The 21397-nt window shown below is 39.9% G+C and overlaps 1 protein-coding gene and 1 long non-coding RNA gene across 5 annotated transcripts in view; one reads left to right on the top strand and one right to left on the bottom strand.

Annotated features, from left to right (window-relative positions):
- LOC124285366 overlaps positions 1-4958 on the top strand; it is a 37348-nt gene extending 32390 nt beyond the window's left edge. The window contains exon 2 of the long non-coding RNA XR_006900802.1: positions 4561-4958. This is a non-coding gene — a long non-coding RNA (uncharacterized LOC124285366). The remainder of the gene's footprint in view (positions 1-4560) is intronic.
- Positions 4959-15470: 10512 nt separating this feature from the next.
- LOC124285429 (DNA repair protein XRCC3-like) overlaps positions 15471-21397 on the bottom strand; it is a 42969-nt gene continuing 37042 nt past the window's right edge. For all 4 annotated transcript variants that reach the window (XM_046721651.1, XM_046721654.1, XM_046721652.1 and 1 more), the window contains 2 exons: positions 20287-20499; positions 15471-15890 (listed from right to left, as the gene is read on the bottom strand). In XM_046721651.1, coding sequence (XP_046577607.1) covers positions 15630-15890; positions 20287-20499 — 474 coding nt within the window. In that variant the 3' untranslated portion in view covers positions 15471-15629. The remainder of the gene's footprint in view (positions 15891-20286; positions 20500-21397) is intronic.

The following is a 21397-nucleotide window of genomic DNA, read 5'->3' as shown; positions in this document are numbered from 1 at the left end:
ACACACACACGTCTGTTAAACCACACCCACCCACTCACACACATCTGTTAAACCACACACACACACACACACTCACATACATGTCTGTTAAACCACACACACACACACACACACACACTCACATACATGTCTGTTAAACCACAACCACCCACTCACACACGTCTGTTAAACCACACCCACCCACTCACATACATGTTTATTAAACCACACACGCACCAACTCACATACATGTTTGTTAAACCACACCCACCCACTCACATACGCATACGTATCTGTTAAATCACACACACACACACACACGTCTGTTAAACAACAACACCCCCCCACCCCCACTCAAACACATGCCATCATTATACAATTACAAAAACCTTGAACATGACATTAAACTCCATTTGACCATCTCACTCTAGCAGATCATGCCATGTGGGCGTGTGGTCTCTGAACATACATAATTTTGATAGTAGCAAGCAAACTCATATAAATTGAAAAGGAGCCCCAGGGACACCAGATTCAGAACCTGAGGAAATCTAGTCTTGCTTCATTTAGGGCTTTAGCATTGCAGAGAGGGCTAGGCTGTAGGGAAAATACTGTGGTTCAGGGACTGTGAGACAGACTATTGCTACACTATCAGCCTCTCATTGTCTGGCCAAGATTCAGTTATTTAGAGGCTGACATAACATAGCTTGAATATTGATAACATTTATACTTAAAACATTCACTCAAGTGTTTTGTGAGCGAGTGAGTTTTGTTTAATGGCAGTTTCAATAGCAGTTTTATTGTATGAGACTTGATGTTGGAGGAAAGCCTGAAGCGTTACAACTGTCTTAGATGTTTAGATCGTTACTGCTTTGGTGAAACCCACAAGCCAGGTTTTGGTGCTCACAAACCGAGAAACATAATCAGGGAGGATTTTCAACCCGTGATTACTAGCATCTCTTGTTATTCAATGGACACAACAATTACAGGTAGCTCTGACCTGTTAAGAGATACTGCAGTAATACATTAGATTAGACTAACAACTAGTCTCTGAAATGAACATATTTTACTGAAAAAAGTTCATAATAAAAAAAATAAAATACAATGAAAAGGAGCCCTGAGACTTTCTTCATTTTCAGAAGCTGAGGAAATCTAGACTTGCCACATTTTCTAGACTTGTGTGGGCTTTCTTGGATATATTTGCTTCAGGGTCTGTACAACAGACTAACATTGGATCTGTTTGTACAGAGACAGGACTTAGGTTGACAGTGTTGTAAGTCCAGAGGGCTGTAGTTTGTGTCAAGGCCATGCCATGCCAAGCTACGATATACTGAATATCATCATAAAGATGTGTCTCGTAATTAATGCAGTGTCCTGCCCTGGTCTGAAATGTGTCATGAAATTAAAGTAAGTACACTCGCTTATCTTCCATGAAATCTGCAATATGATATTGGTGTTAGTTGGTTAATTAAATAATATAAGTTGCTGTCTTCACAAACTTTAACCTTGGATTGTTGAACATGGGATCTGACATCCTGAGATAAAAATCAGAAAATGGGGAATGACATTTATATAGGTCAAAGACTAAGACTGAACTTGTTCAAGTACTGTTACACACGATTTGGCACAATATGTTTATAATATACGAGCCGACTTTACCACAGCTAAATTTCTCACATCGTCACGAAGGTGGTTGCGAGTATTTAATTATAAGATTAATTTACAAGGTTAGCGAGGATGTGGACATACAAGATTTGTACTTACATGACTACTTTGTCAATTGTATAAACAACTGACCACTCTTGACATGGAACTTGGTGAGCAGCACTGTCTAAATGTTGGGTTAATTTAGGCGATGGGGTAGCCTAGTGGTAAAAGTGCTGCTCGTCATGAAGACACACGTTAGATTCCCCACATGGGTACTAGGGTTGCGCAATATAACCGGTTTACCGGTATTTACCAGTTCAGACATGAAAACGATACGTATTGCGATACGCTGATCGAAAACCTGTATTTTGACATGCAATCGGAAAACTTCGTAACACTCGGAAATCTTCAGATATTTCCGTTTTTAAATTGTTCCTTTCCTTGTTTCATTTGTGCCAAACATTATTTACATTTTTATTTTGTCATGATTAAAAGTTTTTATTAAAGCCTAATCAAGCATTGTGATTTTGTTGTGTTTTTGCTTTATAAATCAAGCATTAACTCGACTGTAAGTATTTTTTGGTTAAAAAAACCTTCTTGCAATATATTGCAATACATATCGCAATACATGCTTTTAGTTTCTGTCCCTGTGCAGTGAACCTGATGTGACACACACAACTCCAATACGTCCAGATAATAGTCAGTCACTCCCCTAATGTGCGCCCGTTACATTTGCATTTTTTGGATTTATTTCATGGCAATTATTTCACTATTTACAGTACGCTGAAGTCTGCAATAACATACTCTCCTCTGAAACACATTAACAGATTTGAGTGGTCATGAATACAGTCGACATTTGACCAATTTCCCCGACTTCCCAGTCCATCAGCCATGTTGTAAATGTTTCCTCAACCAGATCTCCAGGCTGACTGTGCTGCTTACTCCTGCTGCTGGTGATGTTTGTGGCAGACCAGACGACCAAGGATGACTGAAAGATTGCCGTAGTGATGTGAAAAGAGCATTAATGAAGCAATGTGGCTCTCTGGTTAGACTGTTCAGTGATGGTACACCGATCTTGATGATTCCTGTTGATTGCTGCATGTACTGTTCTACCAGCTGGGAAGGAGGAAAAAAATGTCCATATGATTCCTGTGAACCATGTTTCAAAAATATGTCTAGACAATTACACCCGATGTATTCATGGATCTTGTTGCATTGTAAAGGGCAATGATTGTTTGCGGCATCTTAAACTCAAGTGGAGTTTTGTGTCAGAGTGTCATTTAATGTCACAAAGTCAGTGACGTATCGTCTGTGAATAATGGAGTCTGAACATGACAACCCAGTGGATGATATTATGAGCATCAATCCATGTAGAGTGACTGAGTCTGACAATTTGATGTACTCTCCCTTTACCACCAGCTATAATGGGGATGCCAATTGACTTAAAACTATCTTGGTTGATGGTAATAGATTGATGAAATATTGAAAACTTATACCCGACTCTGATACTGTGAGTACTAATAGTTTCATTGACATAAAACATTTACGAAACATGCATAATCACCACAGCATGTTAATACCATTCACCTATGGTGAAAACATCTTCACACTGTTATGAATGAAAGACAGTAATAGGAGTTACCTCCCTTAAACCTCCACCAGTTTTGTTCCCAGCAATGTGTTTTACCAAGGAGGTGGCAAATATGTTCGGCTTGTAACCATGTCAAATAGAGCCAGGAGATCTGCACTGATGGAGGTCAAGATTAGTAATGTCACGATTCAACGATGCACCGGCGCATCACTGGCAAGCTTTGCACGATGTGATACACGATTCATTTGTTTTAGTATTGATTCATATTTTGACATATATCGTTTATTAACTTATGTAATAATAACAATAATAATATAATAATAATTTTGATGTTGCTCCGATATTTCATCTAAAACATGTTTTGTTATGTCATGTGATTGGCCCACATTTTCCTCATTATGATTGGGTGGTCAAAGATCAATCAGGGATCATGAGACAGATACGGCAGCCATGGAGGTTTCATCAGATCATTGCATGTAACATAGCTAGGCAAGAGTTGGGATTGTAATGGGCCTGGTGGAGACTGACTGACTGACTGACTGAGTTTGGTTTCACGCTTTTAGCAATATTCCAGCAACATCACGAGGGACACCAGAAATGGGCCTGGTGGAGAGGACACCATGACATCAAGCACATGGTGGAGCTTTGTGTTATGAAAGTGCCGAGTCAGCATTTGGATACCTGTTGTATGGTATCTGCTGTATAGTTTCATTGGCTTCCCAGGCTGTGTCAGTTTACCAGATGCTCTTAATACATTCTCCTTGCACAGGAAATATTAACTTCATGAGTGTCATTTCTTCCTTCATTTGCCACTACAGGGCTGCACTGGCCGCTGCGAGGCACAAGCCAGCGATCCCACCATCAAAACACAACAGCCACACTTCTTGTATTTTTTAGTTTTTTCTAGAGAAAATATCTTTTTAGATTAAAAAAGACCCTAACAACTTCAGAGAAATTTGTCTGGTATATTTCTATTTTCTGTTTGGTATAACATTGTCAGTTAAGTTGGTTTACCTTGGAAGGAAAAGTGTAAAATCTGTTTGCTTACTGATTGTACCTGGGGGAGTGTACACCCAAGCTTGGTTTTAATACTTGTACTCCAGCACCTGGGGAGGCGTACACCTAAGCTTGGTTTAATACTTGTACTCCAGCACCTGGGGAGTGTACACCCAAGCTTGGTTAATACTTGTACTGAATGTACCTGGGGGAGTGTACACCCAAGCTTGGTTTTAATACTTGTTCATGTCACATTATTCGTAATTATTGAAACAATGATCAGCTCTGATTACAGCTTCCTGTTGTTCATGAAACTGACTTCTTTTCATAATCTTCTACATTATTTACAGGTCATGACTTTCAACAAACTACAAACAAGAAGTACAGCTGTTTCCATGGTTACGTGTTTGGCAACAGATTATAAAGGTAAAGAAACATGCTATATAAACATGCTATATCAATATCATCTCAATTCAACTTTCTTCACTAGTGATACAAAACAATTGTTGTGAAAGTATTACTGACAAAATAAACTGTACAGGTTATTAAATATCTCATTACCTTAGCAACCATGGAAATATTCAAAAACGGAATCAGTAATCAGGAGATTGGTCAACGAAGACCCTTTAATCAGTAAGCCTGTTTCTATTATACACTATTTACAGGTGCATTATATATAGTAAGCATAACTATCAAACACCTGTAGTAACCCTGTACGTTACACAGAATAAACTGTAATTCATCTAAACATTGTGTTGGTTATTTGTCCAGGACACAGTGGAGACAACACTAGTGTGAGTGAGTGTGTAAGTTTAGTTTTACGCCGCACTCAGCAATATTCCAGCTATATGGCGGCGGTCTGTAAATAATCGAGTCTGGACCAGACAATCCAGTGATCAACAGCATGAGCATCGATCTGCGCAATTGGGAACCGATGACATGTCAACCGAGTCAGCGAGCCTGACCACCCGATCCCGTTAATCGCCTCTTACGACAAGCATAGTCGCCTTTTGTGGCAAGCATGGGTTGCTGAAGGCTCATTCTAACCCGGACCTTCACGGGTTAGACAACACTAGACCTTTCACAGGTTCCAAGCATGACCTATGTCCCTTTGTGACTAGGGGTAATCATACCGTGAATTAGACTTATCTCTTTCTGGAACATGATCTCAGACCTGCATGGTGAAGACCACTCCTCTGGTAATATAAAAATGTGAACATCAGATGAATACACAATGGCTTTTTGAAAGTGTTCAGATGTGACATGTCATACTTGGTATTACATCAGAGATAAACCAGTCACAAACATCTTCCTTAACAGATTCCACTGGTAGCAAAATGGTGGTGAAAATTAAAGCATGTATCACTGAAAGTCAGTGATGACACCAGGTGATTGTTAAAAGGGTAGGTCCATGTCTACTGGTGGCACCCCATGGCCCTGCTGAATGAGTAGACACCAGGTGATTGTTAAAAGGGTAGGTCCATGCCTACTGGTGGCACCCATTGGCCCTGCTGAATGAGTAGACACCAGGTGATTGTTGAAAGGGTAGGACCATGCCTACTGGTGGCACCCAGTGGCCCTGCTGAATGAGTAGACACCAGGTGATTGTTGAAAGGGTAGGACCATGCCTACTGGTGGCACCCAGTGGCCCTGCTGAATGAGTAGACACCAGGTGATTGTTGAAAGGGTAGGTCCATGCCTACTGGTGGCACCCAGTGGCCCTGCTGAATGAGTAGACACCAGGTGATTGTTGAAAGGGTAGGACCATGCCTACTGGTGGCACCCAGTGGCCCTGCTGAATGAGTAGACACCAGGTGATCATTGAAAGGGACACCAGGTGAGGTCCATGCCTACTGGTGGCACCCAGTGGCCCTGCTGAATGAGTAGACACCAGGTGATTGTTGAAAGGGTAGGTCCATGCCTACTGGTGGCACCCAGTGGCCCTGCTGAATGAGTAGACACCAGGTGATTGTTGAAAGGGTAGGACCATGCCTACTGGTGGCACACTTTGGCCCTGCTGAATGAGTAGACACCAGGTGATTGTTGAAAGGGTAGGACCATGCCTACTGGTGGCACCCAGTGGCCCTGCTGAATGAGTAGACACCAGGTGATTGTTGAAAGGGTAGGTCCATGCCTACTGGTGGCACCTTGTGAGTGAGTGAGGCCCCCGTGGATGTTGCTTCTTTCCACCAATGAGTGAGTGGGTGAGCACCTAGTGAGTGAGTGAGTGAGTATGGTTTGACGCCGCTTTTAGCAATATTCCAGCAACATCAGAGTGGAAGACACAAGAAATGGGCTTCACACATTATGCCCATGTGGGGAATAAAACCTGGGCCTTTGGCGTGACGAGTGAACACTTTAATCACTAGGCTACCCCACCGCCCTGAGCACCTAGTGAGTGAGTGACTTAAAAACCGTAGTGTCACCTTCAAAGTATGCAACTTGTTGACATTGAAAGTAGGCCCAACCGGCCTATTACTGTTAGGACAAATATTTCGTACATCTGTAGAATGTAACAGATGAAATTATAAAAGAAAACAAAATAAATATAGCTAGTAACGTGACTTGTCACAGTATTCATATAAATGACTTTATGATTTCACTGACTGGTGACTTGTTTGAATTTATCAATCTTCATGCTTCAAAATAACAGTGGTATTACCTTTCTTGTGTGTTGAAGACACGATTCACTTTATTCTCATATCCCCAAATTACAGTGACTTAGGAAAAATCTATATTCTATTGAAATTTAGAGACTATCCACAGTTATGTTATTTTTGATACGCTTAGTCTTCAAGAAACTGCCACCATGACATATCCATGATGCTGTTTAATAAGGAAACATATTCTTTGAGAAAGGGAAAATTGGTACTACTGGTTTTTACAAACCAGGTCACATACCCCAGAGAAAGGCATGTTGAGTGAGGAAATGAATGTTGCTGCTGTCAGAAATGTTTTAGATGTATGAATGGAGTCTGGTGTAGACAAACCGGTGGTTGAAAATATGAACAACAGTCGATGGATCACAAACTGCAAACTCTTCAGTCAGACCAGCAGATCCTCTTGGGTCAGCATCATTGGATGTTGGTGACCAACTCTTCTGCGGCGTCATCATTCAGGTCAAAGGTGGTAATAATAATACTGTTGGAAAAGTGTATGTACAGTTTCAGGTGACCATTTTGTCCTTGACATTTGACCTTCTCCTTATGAATGGCAAAATCCACAGGGCCACAGGAAATTATCTATTGAAGAATATCTTCTGACGTCATTGGTCTTTGTGTGGTGCCCACAAGGCACCAGCGGCAACGTCAGCAGACACATTATGCTTTAGTAATTAATCGAACATCTCCAATTTATACTGTGATGCATCATCTCACTGCTAATATTAGAATATTAGAATCATTTGTTCTACTGTTGGAAACTGTTCATGAAAGATTAAACATCCTCTATATATGTCCATATATATGAGGAAACATTTTGCAATTTATTCCATCTTATTATATCAACAATTCTTTTATTCATATGAAAACTTGATTTTTAGATATATACAAAACAGACGCAGTAATGGATATGAAAAAAATTGAATTAGTAATATAAAAAGAATGAATTATTAATACAATAATATATATATCACAAAATACATTTTTTTATACAGTATATGATATTTTGATAACCAAAATGTGAAAAGAAAAAAGAGATTTAAAAACTTATATACTACTAAAATGATTTTTCATGACTATAGCTAACTCGTATGTCGTGTCATGGCAGAACAACTTGTCATTTTGTCACCAGTGGTAAGTCACATGTTTGATAAATATATAAGGTCACATGTTTCAAAAAATATTATTTATACCAAAAGTAAAATTATGGTGTAAATAAACATATAACATGGGACAAAAAGTAACATGGCACCAACTGAACGTACAGACGAACATGTGAAAAACATGTCACTTGTAAATTGCCTTGTAATATGTATAGACTATATCTGGGCACAATGAGCCGTACATCACTGTTGTCCAACTGTTAACCTTGTGCAGCTATTGCAAGATAAATACTTATCCTTTTGAAGGTGTCGTTACTCATCCGTGTACAGTGCAGCCCACAAGCCATTGATTGCCTGTGCCCTAGGGCAGAGCTATCTGTGGTGTTATTTGCACGGATTAATGCATGGCGACATAGCCTTCTGAGTGAGTTCACAACAATTCTAGGTGTCACTGAAACAGGGATCTGGTTGGTTGGGGAGCGGGGCTAGCAGCACTTAAGTGGTAGCGTGTCCACAGGTTCACTCTCAGGAATCTTACTACTTCACAGAGGCCCTCAACACATCTTACTACTTTACGGAGGCCCTCAACACATCTTACTACTTTACGGAGGCCTTCAACACATCTTATTACTTTACGGAGGCCTTCAACACATCTTACTACTTTACGGAGGCCTTCAACACATCTTACTACTTCACAGAGGCCCTCAACACATCTTACTACTTTAAGGAGGTCCTCAAGACATCTTACTACTTTACGGAGGCCTTCAACACATCTTATTACTTTAAGGAGGTCCTCAAGACATCTTACTACTTTACGGAGGCCTTCAACACATCTTACTACTTTACGGAGGCCTTCAACACATCTTACTACTTTACGGAGGCCTTCAACACATCTTACTACTTTACAGAGGCCTTCAACACATCTTACTACTTTACGGAGGCCCTCAACACATCTTACTACTTTACAGAGGCCTTCAACACATCTTACTACTTAACGGAGGCCCTCAACACATCTTACTACTTTACGGAGGCCTTCAACACATTTTAGGCTTTCAAATCAGTTCAGTATTTCATTGAATAAACCAACATTAATAATAGAAAACTGGGCCAAAAATACAATCTATAATAAGCATTGCAAGATTTTCCTTATGCTGAAGAAAGTATTGATCTTATTGAAAAAGAAAATAATATAAAAATATTTGCATCATCTTGAGTGTGTTTTATACTTTGACAGAAATTTATGACTGTGTTGTAAAGATCAAAATGATATTTAAATGTGCAGTGAGATTGCAGCAATTAATGGGTATTGGATACCTCTTCTACACCCAAGTCCCCACCCTGAGTGATTCATAGCTAGAGCCACGTCATCATATGAGCGAAATATTCTCAAGCACAACGTTAAACCCTATTTCACCTCACCTCATAGCTAGAGCAAAGCTTACATAATGTATTGTGTGTGCATTTTTACCTCAGTTCTATTGATATTTCAAGCCCAAGCAGGTTTATGAAAAAATTGTGTTTAAAAGTAAAATACAAAATAACCAAAGATTTCACTTTAAGGAATATTTTGAAAATGTTTTTTGTTTCAATTATGTTGGGAGACGTTTAGATAGAAATAGAGTATTTAAAAGACATACAGTGTGACCTTAAATAATGGCCCAAGGGAGACAACTACATTAACATCCGAGCTTGAATATTCTGGTCATGTTAATCGGTCATATTTTTCAAGAGAATGAAGGAAAAAGAGCCATAAATCTTCAGGATTAGTTATCTCAGGAAGATTACAAAACATGATAAAAAATTCACATCACATAAAACAAAAAACAGAACTAGGCCATTACCAGGGCGCTATCTAAGTGCAGAGTGGCACACAAAACCTTACAAAGCCTGGTATATTAATGACTTGCTGGTTGAAAGACCAAGCACCTGCTGGAAGGGCTGACAGATCAAGGCCATTGCTCAAGCTGGTGTACTTCATTAAGGGTTGTCTCTGTTTCCGCGACTTACTTTCATGACTATAGGAACCATCCTTCAGGCAAGTGGACTGGGAAGGTCAGGGGAGTTAGTTGTGGGTGAGCTTAGTTGATGAGTACAGTGGATTAGTGAGTGAGTGAGTCAGTGGGTGGAGTGATTGCGAGAATGTCAGTGAGAATAAATGAGAGTGAGCGAATAGTGAGTGAGTAAGGTACACCGCTTTTAGCAATATTCCAGCAATATCACGGCAGGTGACACCAGAAATGGACTTCACATGGGTATACCCATGTGGGGAATCGGACTGACTGACTGACTGACTGAGTTTGGTTTGACGCCGCTTTTAGCAATATTCCAGCAACATCACGGCAGGGGACACCAGAAATGGGCTTCACACATTGTACCCATGTCTTCAGTGTGACGAGCGGATGCTTTAACCATCAGACTTCCCCATCGCTCCGAGTTAGTGAATAAATGACAATGTATAGCTGAGTGAGCGCAGTGTGATCTGAGCAGTTACATTCCATGAGATCATAGTAAAGTGGTTTTGATCAACAATCTGTTACTGTCACCTCTCATGACAAGCAAAGGACGCTGTGATGATGCAGAGTCAGATGTTATCATCCTGTCAGGGTATGACGACACAGAACACAGCCAGGTTGCCACTCGGAGATGCTGCTTGTTGGGCCGGTGGCTACTTGGTGACACCTGCAATGTAGCTGATTTTGTGATTCTGACTTTGAGTGAGTGAGTGAGTTTAGTCTGACTTTAAACATGAGGGTGACTATTATGGATTCATATATGCATTCTCAAAGGTGAGGTATCGAACTTCTGTGTTACAAGGAGGAGAGCTGGTGAGCTTCAAACAGGAGAGCTGGTGCACTTGAGAACCGGTGTGCTAGAAGCAGCAGAACCGGTGCACTTGAGGCATGAGAACCGGTGTGACTGAAGTGAGAGAGCTGGGCTAGATTCATTTACACATGATGACCTGCAAAGTTGACAGTTTTAAGTTTAAATGAGAGTTCAAGATGACATATAGCCAAATCATCTAAATATATTCAAGACTGACTGACTGAGTTTAGTTTTACGCCGCTTTTAGCAATATTCCAGCAACATCAGGGCGGGGGACACCAGAAATGGGCTTCACACATTGTGCCAATGTGGGGAATCGAAACCCGGGGCTTCGGCGTGACGAGCCAACGCTTTAACCACTAGGCTACCCCACCGCCCATATATTCAAGAGCTTGTCAATACCAGACTAATATATTTAGAATATATATCAGAGTTTTTGTCACACTGAAATTTAGATGTACCGGTAGTTATATTTCTTGGTTTCCAAGGTCAGGAATAAGAATTCTCAACACAAAAATATAGTTTTCAGGCACTGGTTTTCACTTAACATGGATTTGGTCTCCAATCCAATGAAGACATTCAACAAACTCTCAATATTGTCAAGAAGCCATGTAATCTGCACTGAAGGTAAAAGGTCATGAATCATCAAGCGTCTCAGTTATGGACATAATTGCTGATCTAGGCATACATGACAGCCTTAAACATTGCCTTTTCCTAAATGTACTGAATTAAAACAGCACAACAATACTCCGCAAACATTTACCCTCCTTGAAATGTGGATACATGACATAACTCTATTACCCTGACCAGAGACTGCCCCAACAAGCCGTCCACCTGGATTACCTGTTGGCCAGGTGTACATCAAAGGAAACCTGTTCTGAATACAGTAGTAGAATAGACATGACCGACATGCTTACACCTGTACTCCAGCAGTCAGCATCTGCTGAGTCAGCACTTTGTACTGGGTGAATGCTGTGAATGATGGACACGCTCACGAAAGTGGGACGCATCAATATATACAGACAAAGCATTCTTGCTTTATAGGGTATGGAATATTACTTATACTACTCAAAACAAGTTTGAGAACACCCAATGGCATGAGGTATTAACCAGTCATATGAAAAAATCAGATTTTCTTTTACTTCTTTTGAGTGCTATATTACTTAGTAGAATAACAGGTTATTCATGTCCACAATAGATATATGATATATGGAATTCTGTTAGGTTAATGTTTGTCGTAATATAATATTCAGATAATATTCAACAATATTTGATCTTATAACTGTATCATATAATCAGAGATTTTAAGTCCAGAGCACTTGCAGTAATACAGTTTTGGGCCAAAGGCATGAATGTGGGCTCGCAAGCTGTTGATACGCGGTATGTTTAATACATAGAAATCATTTCACATAGTCGGAAACTTTAAGCATGCTAAGATGACGGTTTCAGCGTTGCATACAATAAAACATTTTGAGTAATTTACTGATTCACTATAATACTTGTGTCTCACAGGACAGGACATGGAAACTATTTGTGAATTCCAGATGTGTATGTGGATAGGTGTCACCATGTGGCGTCCAGGGAAACACTGCTGTTATGAATAGTGTTATGTGATACAGTCAGTGTGATAAACTTGCCATCACAATGTGATAAATATGTAAATGAGGTTACCTGGTGCAAAATACTTGCTATAAGTGTGATATGCTGAAAACATCATTGCTTGGCATTTTGTCCAAATTTAGAAGTGGGGATTCCTAAGGTATTAGTGCCTATGTAAAACAAATATGACTACAAACCATTTACTTTAGTGAATGGAAACAGTCTTAAAATTTGCTAATTATAGTTAGCGAGTGAGTGAGTGAGTATAGTTTTACGCCGCTTTTAGCAATATTCCAGCAACATCACGGCGGGGGCCACCAGAAATGGGCTTCACACATTTTACTCATGTAGGGAATCGAACCCGGGTCTTCAGTGTGACGAGGGAACACTTTAACCACTGGGCTACCCCACCGCCCCCTGTTAATTATAAGAATGACATCTCATAAAACAGAGATTATTACCCTTGTGTTAAGATGCTGTTACATTTCATAAAGCTGGAATAGGGTCGAGTTTGGCATTAAACATGAGCAAAAAAGCTTACGAAGCATCTAACATTTTCTTGATATAAGTCAAACCACACTTCAAGTAAGTGGCCTTGAGTCCCCCAGTCATGACATCAGTCCTGGGAGAATTGATTTCCTACCAACAAAAACCCCCCACACATAACAGTTAATTTTATTTCTCAATAACAACAGTATACATTAAACAAAACTCATGTCCATCTTGTGAATATACACAAATGTAGTACTCAAAAGAATTAACATAATAATTTTCAGTATTACTACAGTCAATCTGCTATGTAAGAAAGTGAGTGAGTGAGTGAATGAGATTGGTTTTACGCCGGGGGACACCAGAAATTGGCTTCAGACAATGTACCCATGTTGGATGGAAGAAATAATTAACCTGTCATTATGTGAACAAATCAGATGGTCCTTAACGCCTTTTTGACTAGTGTACGCCAATCTCTTACGTGAATTAAGACACATTTTTAGATGGTTTTGTAGATGAGAACGGTTTGCTCAAACAAACTGATACGATGTTTAACTAATGATGGCACTATTCATTTACTGACTAAACAATGCTGTGTGTGTCATTACGGTACTGCAGCATAAAGTTTCTTTTGTATGTATCTAACAGTCTTGTGTATACAGTATTATACATTTTTTAGCAGAAAACAGAACAGATATATAAAGAATCGCAGAAGGGATAAATGCAGAGTGACTTTTGCCCAAAACCTTGTTCACAAGCACCCAAGCTCTGAAAACAAATTTAACATGTGCATGATTTTAATTGACACCTTTTTTGTTTCCAAGAAGTAATGGCACTTATTTTGGGGAATACAGCAGCTATAATTGAACAGCTGTAAAACTTTATGCGACCAGTGTGTATGATTTTAATTCACAACCACTATGTCAGTTTTCTAAGTGCCGCCCTTATTACAGGGAATACAGCAGCTACAATTGAACAGCTGTAAAACTTTATTCGACCAGTGTGTATGATTTTAATTCACAACCACTATGTCAATTTTCTAAGTTCCGCCCTTATTACAGCGAATGCGGTAGCTCTAACTGGACACAGTCAAACTACTTCTAATCCCCTTCACTGTAAAGGTCATCCTCCTTACTGTGGTTGTTATGAATACACCTGGGGTCAACGTCCTGTCAATACACATACATGTTGTCTGTGGCCTACATGACAGGTTAAACATACCTGTCATGTCTCGCAGCCAGTGTTCAATTGTACAAAGTGCTTGTAATATTTCACATCAACATACTCCAAGTCTGAGGATACCACAACCACATAATACTTCCCAATCCAGTCATTAACATGAGAATACTGTGAGCCTATGTCTGCCCCACTCATGTACACACTCAGGTTAAACACATCAACAATAGCCCTGTCACAGCAAGGTGACATGATGTACAACACTGTATTCCACATTGTACTCACATTTACATATGGCTCATATCTTGCATATGCGATATCTGTCGGAATATGTATGTTCAAGTATTTGTTGTGTGTACTGAATTAATCGGTTATGGTACAAAGTGAAGAGTTGGCTAGAATTATGAGTGAGTGAGTTTAGTTTTACCCCGCTTTTAGCAATATTCCAGCAATATCACGGTGGGGCCAGAAATGGGTTTCACATATTGTACCCATGTGGGGAATCGAACCCGTGGGAAATTTTGAAAGGTTTCTTTCCCTGAATATCATGCCTTTCAGACACATCAAATTGGCTTCACACATTGTACCAAACCTGGCCATGATAAGCCAATGAATCAATGAACCTTGATCAGACTAGAGGTTGATATTATGAGCACAATCACTACTGTGGATGGAAACTACCTGCCTTAACGTAGAGTGTACTTGTTGTTTGATGCCATACCTAGCAATACTCCAGCTCTATGACTGTAAATAACCAAGTCTCGATTAGACAATCCAGTAATTGTTTAAATGAGCAATGATCCAAGTCAGTGGGTATGTTGACCCAGCATCAACAAAGACGTCATTGCATCAGCAGAAGCTGTGTGTTTTCTTGTTACCAGCACTGGGAATACATGTATGTGACAAAACATCAAAGCCAGGGAATTATTGATTATCTGCTGGAACAGATTCCACTGGGCATAAAAGACAAAAATGTGGTTAAAATATATGAGTGGATCACTGAAAATCTGTGATAACACCAGGTGTTTGTGCAAAGGGATATATTTATTATTCCATGGGCTTAAAAAAAATAAATATAAACATTGTTCTAGCTGTTCAGCCAAACTTAAACAGTTGGATGCATGTTTCCTTTCAGCAGAGCAGGCAGTACTTTCATATGCATGGAAGGGTTATTCAAATTGTCGATGTAAGGCCCATTCTGGTGTCCCCACCGTGATATTGCTGGAATATTGCTAAAAGTGGAATAAAACCATACTCAGTCTCTCACTCAAATTGTCAAAACTACCTACTGTTTTACTTAACTTTAAATGTCAAATTCTGTTTCATGTTTTGTTTAAAATGCTTGCAATGTTATTTTAAGGTTTAAATATAAAAAAGCCATTCAAAAAGAATAGGTAAAAAAGACAATGATTGAGCCAAGGTTTTTAATACATGTATTTGCAGTAAGCACTTCAGAGACCCTTACACCAGCACTGACACACCACAACTCCGTCAATACAAGTGGACGTTAGTGACCTTTATACACTCTCTACGGTAAATGATCACGCACACACAAGCGACACACTGTCCCTACTCCAGCCCAGAGACGCCCTGATGGTCAACAACAAAAGCACAGGCTCCAGGTGGAAGATGAGGGGCAAACATAACTTCTAACATCCTCACTGCACACTCGATGTTCTCCCGGCCCCCACCGACTGTCTGCACAGGTAGGGCCACCTTCTGGCGGGTCCGACGCAGCATCAGACGACACGTGATCTGATTGGACCAGGACAATCCCAGAGCTGGGAGGACAGAGCTCTGGCTGCTGTTTGATGACAGGTTAGCAGACACCTGGAAAATACAAACAAAACTTAATGAACGTGGATTCTTACAATAACAACGAGCTTAGGTTGGGAGGAGCACCTGCTTGGAATCGGATTAGGCAAGATGGTGGAAAAAAATTTTTCCGTCAGATTACTGTCGACTGTGGGGTTTTTTTTTACACTGTTCTGAATTAAGCAGCATCCTGGTGTACAACTTCTTTGATGGAAAACACAAAACAAAACTACAACCTACATGGCATATGTAAGAAGTGAGATGGATAAGAAATTATTCAGTATAGGTAAACCCCAATTTTTCCAACACTCTCTCATATAGTGGTATTATAGACACCAAGGAAGTACAAAATACATGTATATATCAAAGTCAAGGCATCCATGTCATAATCCCAATGTTGACAGTTTAATATTGATCAATTCTCAACAGCTGTACCCCAGTGAATTCAAACACAGATTTACCAGGTGCTGTTTCTGTTGGAGTAGTTAGAGATCAGTTGATGCATATATTGCAGGTGAAACGATTTGTGTTGAGGTTCTGGGTTGCTATAGAGAGAACTAGGCGTTGGTGAAATGAAATTCCACCCTTACAACAGGTGACATCCACTATGGTCTTACAGGGTTCATAAACTATTACCCTGACAAATTCCATAATTGTAAGGGCTGGTTACCTATATAGGTATTACATGGTTCATATACTATTATACTGACAAATTCCATGACTTTTAGCACTGGCAACCAGTATATTGGTCTTACAGGGTTCATATACTATTACCTAGACATATTTCATGACTTTGGGGGTTGGCTACCTAAATATTTGTCTTCTGGGGTTCATACACTACTACCCTGACAAATCCATAACTTTTAAGGCTGGTTACCACTATATTGGTCTCACAGGGTTCATGGGGTGGGGTAACTCAGAATAACAGAATGTCAATGGTTTAGTTTTATATATCTTCCTGTGGCTGGTTTACCACCAGAAACCTATAATCACAATAAACATTTTTCACAGAACTTTTCATGACTTTATAACAATTTTGTATTTTACAAAACTATTCCAGGCTTTGGAAAAGGAATTTTAATGACTGTCCAGGAGTTAATGATCTATTGGACCACTGTGCCAACTAAGACACCAGTTGCAGCCACTAGACAACATCTAATCACTAAGACACAACCACAAAATGTCACAGTTTCACTGAGGTGACATCTGTTTATTTTTCAGTTTACTATTTTACAGAATGACTAACTTGAGCCTAAAGCCTCTGTGAATATCACCCTTGTTACCTTGGTAATGTTTATGATGTCATTGTTCTATGATGTCATGGTATCACCCACGGCAACCCATTATCAAGTGTGACCAGTTGCTGCTGAAAGCCTAGGCTTCCAACTGTTAACTTGATGAGTTCCCAACACTTCCCCTTGTCATTTCAAATGTGTTGTGCCAGTTTCCATGACACGTCAATAACAACTGCAACAAACTAACAAACTCTGGGAGATTTTCACACAGAAAACAGACAATGGTTGACTTTTGTTTATTTCTCTGTTGCTAATTTGTCCCCTGCAAATTATTGATATAAAATAGTTTTAGTTTCAAAATTAACATGGCCTCTTTGACAATGTTTTATCCATTTTTCATTTTACGTCCGTCCTGTATTTTGGCATCTTGACAAAACACTCTGATTAAATTTAAAAACAAATTCAGTTTATGAAAGAGGGTAACTTTGGAAGTTATCGAGAGAGAGAGATATCATAATATTAAGGTATTATCTAAAAGGCTTCCCATGTTCCAATCCTACAACAAAGAACCTTGTTTACCGAATGACCCTCCTTAAAGTCTAACCCTGAAAATAGTCTACTGGTAATTTATAACTTCAGACAACTTCAATGTCTATAAAGTACAGATAGTTGCTGTAAAACCTTCAATCTTCCATATTGTTTTCACACTAGTGATATAAAGACAGGTATCAAGAAGTATATGTCAAGGTCGGTCTTCAGACTGGTGACATTTCCTGGACAAGTGCACCTATCTGCCTACAGCTGGATGACACAGCTTTCACTGCACACCAGTGCATGGCCTGGCCATCAAGATGGTTGTTGGAACACCCACAACAACAGCAAACTGTAATGACACCTGTAGGCTAGCTAGGACAGGACTTGATAGACAGGGTGACTCATTCACACTACAAATAGATGGCTTGTAAACCTTTCTTAAAGGGCAAATGTCTACAAAAATGAAACTAGTCTGCATGTGTTTGATAATTAAACAGATGAACAAGGACAGCTGAATCTTTCTGTAGTCTCTGCTGAACATCAACATGAAAAATAAAACGAAAACTGAACCGAACTCTTTAAGATTAAAGAAACAGAAATTCAAAAGATACAGATTTTCATCCATTCCCCAGTGACTGGTAGTTTTGCCCAAAGGCCTGTCTCATATCATCCTATTGTCTTCACATATCACTGACTGACAGACTGAGTTTGGTTTTACGCAGCTTTTAGCAATATTCCAGCAATATTACGGCGGGGGACACCAGAAATGGGCTTCACACATTGTACCCATGTGGGGATTCGAATCGGGGTCTTCGGCGTAACGAGCCAACACTTCAACCACTAGGCTACCCCACCGCCCCATTTCATATATCATCAAAAGTTGGTTGGTTTACCTCAGATACTTGAGTCCTTGAAAACAGACTTGAGTCCATTTATAACAAGCCATGGGGTTAACAAGTGTCCTACACAGCCCTACAACACACGCACAGAGTTTCTTTTGATGATAACACGTGAAGATCTGGTTAAGAACTGATCTTCAGTAACCCATGCTTGTTGTAAGAGGCGACTAACAGGATTGGGTGGTCAGTCTCACTGACTAGGTTGACACAGGTCATCATATCCCAATTTCATAGATCAATGCTCATGCTGTTGATCACTGCATAGTCTGGTCTAGACTCGATTATTTACAGCTGCCATATAGCTGGAATACTGCTGATCATGAGTGCGGCGTTAAACAACAACCATACCACAACTAATGCACATGCAGGTTCCATGATTTAAACGTAAATCTCAGCATGTCTCAACAATACAACACTTGCTTTAATTCAAACAAGTGGAACTAAGCTCTGTGACTAGACAAGCAGCTACATTTAAACTGAAATGAAGCCCCAATGGGAAGGGAGTTTCAAGTTCCTGACTCTGTGGTAAATCTAGATTTGCTTCAATCAGAGCTACAGCTTTTCTACAGGACTGAGATGGTGGGAAAGAATTTGTTTCAGAGACTGTGCGAAAGACTACATTGAGACAGACATTACAGGGCTCCAATTAAGCTAGGGATTTCCACTGACAGATTCAAACACCTGTCAAAGTCTGAAACATCAGTAACTACCAAAGGGTGCTAACCCACGTTAAAATAATTATATGGCATTGTCAAGAACTATACGAGAAACAATACAAAAATATACACAAACATTATTTGGCCGACCTTCAATGTCAAGGTATGAAGGTTATGCAATTGTCAACCTGAAAAGGAATTTTTTTTTATGTTTCTATCCCATTATCTTTTTCATTTTCAGAGTCAAAAGAAGAGTTGAAGTTAGGCTGCTTTAGTGGTCCTATTTCTTGTTTCCATAAACATCTGTATGATGTGACAGGTTTCATCTTCTTTATGACTTTGACTTCAGATAATGTTCATCATGAGGCATGACAAAGACATACTTCGTATCTGCGCCATCAGAACGAATGGTTCTAGCAATTCTGCATGTGCCTAAAAACTAAACATTTATACAAAAACAAAAAGAACTCCAAATCTATTGTCAATAAACAACGAATTGCAAGTTATGACTACAAATGATAAATAACAAGTACAAAAGGCAAGTTACGACCACAAATAGTCATGGACATTTCTAAAGCGCCCTGTATCCATGAACGTGTACATGATGAAAGCGTTAGGACATTACTACCCTGGTTAACCCAAGCTGCCTGTTAGGTGCTACAAGGTTAACAGTCACATGACTTATCCCACCAGGTACCCATTCACTTCTCCGTGAACAGAGGCAATTTTGAACAAACTCACTTGCCTTGGGTGAGACCACATGAATCAAATGTGCTTTATTGTGGAGCAGGACTGAAGTCATAGAAACTCTCAGGAGTCAAGCTGCCAAACAGGTTCACCCATCCAAGGACTCTCCGTGACTGATGATGCTTAACTTCAAGTGATTCGTGACCTGGGCTCTATGCACAAGGCCGCACACCACCACCAAATATCAAATACACCTACGTTGTAAACAACAACTACGAACTGCAAACAACTACTTGGGTATATAAAAGCTGCAAATGGCAAGTTACGACTACGAAAGGTACCACATTAAGTTACGACTGCGAGTGGGAGGATGCCTATTTTCTACCTAGATATGTCCTACCTGATTGACGCAGACAATGGGAACGTTGTGCTGATGTCCCAGCTTGTGCAAGTGGGCTGCGAAGGATGCCATGTGCTTAGCCCGCTTCACTGTCTCCCCCTGGCCGTATTCACAGCGGAAGAGAGCAGCGACTGAGTCTATGATCACCAACTTCACCATTCCCTTGGCCAGGAGGATTGGGATCTTCTTGTGGACACAGAACATTAGGCCCTCCTGGTACATAGACAAACATTAAACATGTATAGATGTAGGAATAAGACTTAGTGTACTGTAATACAGCCCAAGGCCAGATAATACATACCGTAAGACACAAGGGAAAAATGGGAACATTTTGGGTTGCATACCGATAAATTCAAACCCTGAAGTCAGCCATTTTTGCTGCAAATAAATAATATATTTCCTGCATACTCTGCCATCCAATAAATGACAAGTTTCATGACTGAAGTTGTAGAAGGTTCAATGTATAGTTGTATTCAATGCCTAGTTGTGCTATGTGGAATAAAATAAACAGTCTTCCGCATAACTTGGTTTTCCCAATAAAAACTAACAATAACCCTCCTGACGCTGTGGAAAACGTACCCATGAAAACCTTAATATTTTTTGCAGCCTAATAAATCTTTATCAAGAGAAAACAATATTTTACATTCAAAGAGAATACTTTGATGTGGTTGAAACATAGCCTCATCACCATAGTGATTCCTGGTTCAGCAACTCATGCTGTTCTGAGGAGGCCTCTTACAGGATCGGGTGGTCAGACTTGGTGACTCGGTTGACTGTGCGTCAAAGTGTGGAATATTGCTAAGATTATACATCACTGGTTTGTTTGTTCAAGACTTGATTACACACCAGAGAAACAATGCTTTGCACATGTAAAGTTAATAATATTCCAGCTATATGACAGTGGTTTGTAAACAATCCAGTGGTTGACATGATGAGCATCGGCTACCAAGCTGGGATATGATGACGAGCATCAAACAAGTCAGCGAGCCTGACACCCGATCCCACCTCTTTCGACAAACATGGGTTGTTGAAGACCAGGTATGACCCAGATCTTCACCAGTTTTAAAACGGTTACGCTAAGTTCCAAGCTTAATAAAAATCGTCCCATGTT

This window comes from Haliotis rubra, unplaced genomic scaffold, assembly GCF_003918875.1.
Source record: "Haliotis rubra isolate DU_JTF1 unplaced genomic scaffold, ASM391887v1 Scf36, whole genome shotgun sequence".
Classification (NCBI taxonomy): Eukaryota; Metazoa; Mollusca; class Gastropoda; order Lepetellida; family Haliotidae; genus Haliotis; species Haliotis rubra.
This window is presented reverse-complemented; position numbering and strand designations above follow the sequence as displayed.